This window comes from Falco rusticolus, unplaced genomic scaffold, assembly GCF_015220075.1.
Source record: "Falco rusticolus isolate bFalRus1 unplaced genomic scaffold, bFalRus1.pri scaffold_96_arrow_ctg1, whole genome shotgun sequence".
Taxonomy (NCBI): domain Eukaryota; kingdom Metazoa; phylum Chordata; class Aves; order Falconiformes; family Falconidae; genus Falco; species Falco rusticolus.
The window spans coordinates 1-6391 of record NW_023618250.1 but is presented as its reverse complement, the minus strand read 5'-3'; the positions used below and the strand labels follow the sequence as shown (position 1 = coordinate 6391).

Here is a 6391-nt window from a genome sequence, read left to right as displayed (position 1 = left end):
ACATGGTCCAAGGTAGCCTGAGGGTCATCCACCGTGGTCCAGCATGGCTTGAAGCTCATCCAACATGGCCTAGCACGGCTAAGGCTCATCCAACATGGTCCAAGCTAGTCCAAGGCTCATCCAGTGTGGTCCAGCATGGCTTAAGGCTCATCCAACGTGGTCCAAGGTAGCCTGAGGGTCATCCACCGTGGTCCAGCATGGCTTGAAGCTCATCCAACATGGCCCAAGTTAGTCCAAGGCTCATCCACCATGGTCCAGCATGGCTTAAGGCTCATCTGACATGGTCCAGCGTGGCCCAGGGCTCATCCAACGTGGTCCAGTATTGCTTGAAGCTCATCCAACATGGTCCAGGTTGCTCTGAGGTTCATCCAACGTGGTCCACCATGGCTTGAAGCTCGTCCAACGTGGTCCAGCACGCCTAAGCTCATCCAACATGGGCCAAGTTAGTCCAAGGCTCACCTGACATGGTCCAGCATGGCTTGAAGCTCATCCAGTGTGGTCCAAGTTAGTCCAAGGCTCATCCGACATGGTCCAGTTTAGCCTGAGGCTCATCCAGTATGGTCCAGCATGGCTCAAGGTTCATCCATATGCTCCAGCATGGCTTGAAGCTCATCCAACGTGGTCCAGGTTGCTCCGAGGTTCATCCAACGTGGTCCACCATGGCTTGAAGCTCATCCAACGTGGTCTACCATGGCTTGAAGCTCATCCAACGTGGTCCAGGTTGCTCCGAGGCTCATCCAACATGGTCCACCATGGCTTGAAGCTCATCCAACATGGTCCAGGTTAGTCTGAGGCTCATCCAAAATGGTCCACCATGGCTTGAAGCTCATCCAACATGGTCCAGGTTGCTCCGAGGCTCATACAACATGGTCCAGCATGGCTTGAAGCTCATCCAATGTGGTCCAGGTTGCTCCGAGGCTCATCCAACATGGTCCAGCATGGCTTGAAGCTCATCCAACGTGGTCCACCATGGCTTGAAGCTCATCCAACGTGGTCCACGTTGCTCCGAGGCTCATCCAACATGGTCCAGGTTGCTCCGAGGTTCATCCAACATGGTCCAGCATGGCTTGAAGCTCATCCAACGTGGTCCAGGTTGCTCCGAGGCTCATCCAACATGGTCCAGCATGGCTTGAAGCTCATCCAACGTGGTCTACCATGGCTTGAAGCTCATCCAACGTGGTCCAGGTTGCTCCGAGGCTCATCCAACATGGTCCACCATGGCTTGAAGCTCATCCAACATGGTCCAGGTTAGTCTGAGGCTCATCCAAAATGGTCCACCATGGCTTGAAGCTCATCCAACGTGGTCCAGGTTGCTCCGAGGCTCATCCAACGTGGTCCAGCATGGCTTGAAGCTCATCCAACGTGGTCCACGTTGCTCCGAGGCTCATCCAATGTGGTCCACGTTGCTCCGAGGCTCATCCAACATGGTCCACCATGGCTTGAAGCTCATCCAACATGGTCCAGGTTAGTCTGAGGCTCATCCAAAATGGTCCACCATGGCTTGAAGCTCATCCAACGTGGTCCAGGTTGCTCCGAGGCTCATCCAACGTGGTCCAGCATGGCTTGAAGCTCATCCAGCGTGGTCCAGGTTGCTCCGAGGTTCATCCAACATGGTCCACCATGGCTTGAAGCTCATCCAACATGGTCCAGGTTGCTCCGAGGCTCATCCAACGTGGTCCAGCATGGCTTGAAGCTCATCCAACGTGGTCCAGGTTGTTCCGAGGCTCATCCAACATGGTCCACCAATGGCCCAAGGCTCATCCACCATGGTCCAGCTTATTCCAAGGTTCATCCAACACGGTCCACGTCAGCCCAAGGCTTCTCCGACACGGTCCGGCGCGGCCCAAGGCTTGTCCGACGCATCCCAGGAATCGTCTGGTGAACCCCAGGACCTCCCTGGGGGTCCCCCCCTTTCCCCACCCACCCCCTCCCCCCCCCAAAAAAAAGCCTTCACGGGCGCCCGGCGTTGCCTTTTGGCTGGGGGGGGTGGGGGCGGGACACGACACCCCCTCCCCCCCCTCCCCCCCCCCCCCCCATCCCAGATTTCCACCCCTCTCCAGGGATTTTGGCATTAAGCACTTACCGGAGGGGAGGGGTCGGGCCCGCTGCCCATCCCCCACCCCATTTTGGGCTGGATTTGGGTTTTTTTTGGTTTTTTGTTTTTGTTTTTCCTCCGGAAAAGCCGGTGCTGATTTTGGGGTGGGGGTCGACGGGATTCAGGTTTTTTTTCGTTGGTTTTTTTTTTTTTTGTTTTTTTTTTTTGGCGGGGGGGGGGGGGAGGGGAGGGGAAGGAATTTGGCTGCGGCGAGGATGCTTGGGGGTCACCCCCAGGGGGTGGGGGGCTCGGATGGGGGCTGGGGGGACCCGAACACCAAGTCCATGCCCCTCCCCCACCCCCCAGCCTCCCCTCCCCCAGCCTCCCCTCCCCCCCTCCCAGTACCGGGGTGGTTTTAAACTGGATTTTCATGGTACCACTGGGAGAGCACAGGGAAGGCTCCCGCCGCCCCTCCTGGGTCTCTTCGCACTTTAAGACACCCCCTCCCCCCCCAAAGTGACAAAAACAGCCCAAACCCCCCCAAAAAAACACCTCCCCCTCCCCAGGGGGGGAGGGCTCCTCCGGCCCACGGAAACCCTCGAAAAGGGCATTTTTTCCCCCAAAATTGCTCCAGTCTTGTGCTTTAAAACGAAAAGTGTTGGTGTAAATAGCGGCCGCCGGCTTTTTTTTTTTTTTTTTTAACTAAAACTGGCCAAAAAAAACCCAAAAAGAAGGAAAAAGAAATAATCCCCGCCCCCCCCCCCATCGCCCCGATTCTCACCCAGGGAGGGTTTTTTTGTTTTGTTTTTTCCCATAAAAAACGGGGGTTTTGGTGCCTTTTGGCGTGGCCGGAGGGCCCTTCTGGAGGATTTTTTTTGTTATTTTTCAGGGCTGGGGGGAGGAGCAAAAAAAATAGGCAAAATGGGGCAAAACACTAAATTTTCACCATCTCCCCCCCCCCTTTCCCGCCCCTCCCTCTCCTCGCCCGCTGCACCCTGCTGCGGTTTTGGGACAAAACACCCAATTTTGGGGATTTTTTTTTTTTTTTTCACACCCCCCCCGCCCCCCCCCCGTGGATTTAGGTTTTCCCATTAGGTTGACACCTCCCCCCCCCCCCCCCCCCCCCTTTTATTTTTATTTTTATTTTTTTTTTAGGAATGTCGTATGGGAAAAACCGTAGTTTTTAAAGCAGGCTGTAAGTTATTGTTGAAATAATAATAAAAAAAAAAGCAATTTTTTTTTTTATTCCCCTCTGCTCTACATCCCCTCCTCCTCCCCCCCCAAAAAAACCAAAACCATTAAAAAAATCCATTTTTAAGCGATTCCCACCAAAAAAAAAAAAGGAATTTTGGGGGGTTTTCGGCTGGCGAAGGAGCTCGACGGTTCTTTCTCGGGATTTTTAGGGTCTAACCAACCTCCGCCCCGTAGTTTTGGTGATAGAAGTTGCCTTTTTCTGCTTCTTTTAAGGACGTTTTTAACAATTTGTGGTATTTTCCAGGGCCGATGCGATTAGTGCATGAAAAAAAAAAAAATAAAGTTTAACGCTCGGGGGGTCCGACGGGCCCTTTTACTGCTGAATTTCAAGAGAAAAGAAACAAAAAAAGAAGGAAAACGAGAAAAAAAAATAAATTCTGGAGTGGCCGCCGATGTTTTTGGGGGGCTGGGGGGGTGGGTGGCCTGGACCAGTTGCAGACTGGGAGGTGGTGGCAAAGTGGGGAAAGCAGTCGCAAACCAGTTGCAAACTGGGGTTTGGGGACTGGGGACTGGCTGCAGACTGGGATTTGGCTGCAACCGGGAGCCAGTGGTGAACTGGGAATGAGCGGTGAACTGGGAGTGGGTTGCAAAGCTGGAAAACCAGTTGCAAACTGGGGATTTGGCTGCAAACTGGGAGCCAGCAGTGAACTGGGGAAGAGCGGTGAACTGGGAGCTGGTTGCAAACTGGGGAAACCAGTTGCAAAGGGGGCTTGTAAACTGGTAACCAACTGCAGACTGGGAATTGGGATGCAGGACAGGGCTTTGCAGACTGGGGTTTAGCTGCAAACTGGGAACCGAGCAAACTGGGAACCAGTTCCAAACTGGGCCTTGCAGCCTGGGGAGCCCCTGCAGACTGGGAACTGGCAGCAAACCAGCCTCCACAAACTGGGAAACACCATTTTCAGGTTAATTGGGAGGAACTGGGGCAAATCAGCAGGAAACTGGGGGTGGGGTGTGGTGTTGTGTGTCGTCCCCCCCCCCCTTCCCAGGGCCCCTGTGAAGGAATTTGGGACAAATTTGTGCTTTTTCCACATTTTTTTTTATTCCTCCCCCCCCCCCCCCAATTTTCCCACGCCGACCGCGGGGGCTGCATCAACCAGGGCCAAAAACGCCCGTTTCCAGCACGGCGCCCCAATAAACTCATTTTTTTAATTAAAAAAAACCCCAAAAAACAAAAAAACCCCAGAACAGAGCCAGGCGGGGGTGGGTTTTGCCCCCAACCCCCCTGTTTTTCACAGCAGGAATCGGGGTGCAAACAGGGTGGGCGCTGAGCATCCCCCCCCAGGAGGTGAGTGAATAAATATAGAGCAGCCAAAACTGGGTTTTTTTGCAGAAAAACAGCATTGGGGGAGGGGGGAGCGTGAGCAAGCCCGACCAGGGGGTGGGGGGCTTTAAGTGGATTTTATCCGACCCCCCCCCCCAGGAATTTACCATCTTCCTGGGGAATTTTAATCCTCCCTGCAGAGGTTTAATAGTCCTGGGGGGTGGGGGTGGGTAATCTCCCCAAGGGGGGGGGTTAATTATCCGGGGGGGGGGGGGGGGAATTAATCCTCCTGGGGGGAAATTAATCCTCTCAGAGTCGGTTTAATCCCCCTGGGGGGGAAAATTAATCCTCCTAAAGTGGGTTTAATCACCGGGGGGGGGGGGGGGGATTAATCTCCTGGTGGGGGGCAGGGAATTAATCCTCCCAAAATGGGTTTAATCATCCTGGGGGGGTTTGATTAATCCTCCCAGGGTGGGTTTAATCTCCCTGGGGGGGGGGGCAATTAATCCACTTAAAGTGGGTTTAATCCCCCCCAGGGTGGGTTCACCCCCCCCCCAAAGCAATTTCCAATCCCCCTGGGGGGAGGATTAATCCTCTCAGGGTGGGTTTAATCCCCCTGAGGTGGGAATTAATCCTCCTAAAGTGGGTTTAATCACCCGGGGGGGGGGGGGGGGGGGTGTAGGGCAATTAATCCCCCTGGGGGGGGAATTAATCCTCCCAAAATGGGTTTAGTCATGCTGGCGGGGGAGGGGGGGGGTTGATTAATCCTCCCAGGGTGGGTTTAATCTCCCTGGGGGGGGGCAATTAATCCACTTAAAGTGGGTTTAATCCCCCCCAGGGTGGGTTTACACCCCCCCACACACCCCCCAAAGCAATTACCAATCCCCCAGGGGGGTATTTCCGCCACCTCCAGTGATGGGGGGTGGGGGTGGCGTGGGGGTGGGGGTTTCCCCAGTTGTCACCTTCCCCCCATCCCGGTCACTTTTCGGGGGGCTCCTCGGGGACGATCTCCACCTCCAGGCGGCCGATGTAGAGGGAGAGGGCGCAGAGCCAGAGCAGGACGAGCAGCGCGGCAGCGGCGGCGTTGGCGGCGGCGGTGGGCGCCGGTAGCATCATGGGGCGGCGCAGAAGCACCAGGTTCACCAGGTAGGACCCTGCCCCATAGGAGACGCACAGACCCCCCAAGATGAAAAATCCTGGGGGAAAAAAAAAAAAAAAAAAAAAAAAGAAAAGAAAAAAAGAAATAAACCCCCAAAAAGCGCGGTGAGAACGTCTGGGGAGCAGCATTTCCCACGAAGCGCAGGGAGGTTTGGGGTATTTGAAGGAGAAATGGGGAAAACATGGCAAAAGAGGGAAAAATCAAGGTCTTGACAGAATGTGGACCCTAAACTGGGGGAAAAAGGCCCAAAGTGGGCAGCAGGGGGGGAGGGGGGGGGGGGTGACGACAGGGATTGGAGATGGGTTTGGGGTGTGGGGAGGGTGAGGGGGCTGGGGGGCTCTGGGGGGCCTGGGGGTGGGGATGTCCCCAAGGGGGATGGGTGTCCCCTGGGTGGGGGTGGCCGCAGAGGGTGTCCCCAAGGGGGATGGGTGTCCCCTGGGTGGGGGTCCCCAGGTGGGCGCTCCCCCCGCCCCGTTCCCCACCGTAGGCGGCATCGCGGCCGGTGTCGCTCTGCACGTAGGAGATGACGCCGACGCCGGTGGCCAGGAGCCCGTTACGGAACCAGGACAGGAGACCTGGGGAGGGGGGAGGGGTGGTTGAGGGGGATGGGGGTGGGGGGATCCCCCTGCCCGCCCGCCCCCCCCCCGGTCCCGCCCCCCACGCCTCCAGCGCCTCCGCA

The 6391-nt window shown here is 56.0% G+C and overlaps 2 protein-coding genes and 1 long non-coding RNA gene across 6 annotated transcripts; 1 reads left to right on the top strand and 2 right to left on the bottom strand.

Annotated features, from left to right (window-relative positions):
* Positions 1 to 188: 188 nt before the first annotated feature.
* On the top strand, positions 189 to 2193 carry LOC119142233. 4 transcript variants are annotated; one of them, XM_037374961.1, is made up of 6 exons: positions 189 to 351; positions 474 to 782; positions 876 to 1092; positions 1186 to 1227; positions 1414 to 1464; positions 1527 to 2193. In XM_037374961.1, exons 1-6 carry the CDS (start codon positions 219 to 221, stop codon positions 1627 to 1629), a joined length of 855 nt encoding a protein of 284 aa, XP_037230858.1. In that variant the 5' UTR covers positions 189 to 218; the 3' UTR covers positions 1630 to 2193. The 4 variants fall into 4 exon arrangements, with proteins under 4 accessions (XP_037230858.1, XP_037230857.1, XP_037230859.1 ...); XM_037374960.1 differs by having other exon boundaries at positions 876 to 1227; positions 1558 to 2193; XM_037374962.1 differs by lacking the exons at positions 1186 to 1227; positions 1414 to 1464 and having other exon boundaries at positions 876 to 1114; positions 1611 to 2193.
* Positions 2194 to 3002: 809 nt separating this feature from the next.
* LOC119142236 lies at positions 3003 to 5278 on the bottom strand. Its single transcript, XR_005102196.1, has 2 exons — positions 3891 to 5278; positions 3003 to 3820 (listed from the first exon to the last, which is right to left on the bottom strand). It is a non-coding gene; the product is annotated as an uncharacterized LOC119142236 (long non-coding RNA).
* Positions 5279 to 5285: 7 nt separating this feature from the next.
* TMEM160 (transmembrane protein 160) lies at positions 5286 to 6387 on the bottom strand (the record flags this gene model as incomplete). The annotated part of the gene is made up of 2 exons (XM_037374964.1): positions 5286 to 5749; positions 6195 to 6387. Coding segments are annotated over 2 exons (411 nt in total), but the record flags the coding sequence as incomplete, so codon positions are not given.
* Between the last annotated feature and the right edge of the window lie 4 nt (positions 6388 to 6391).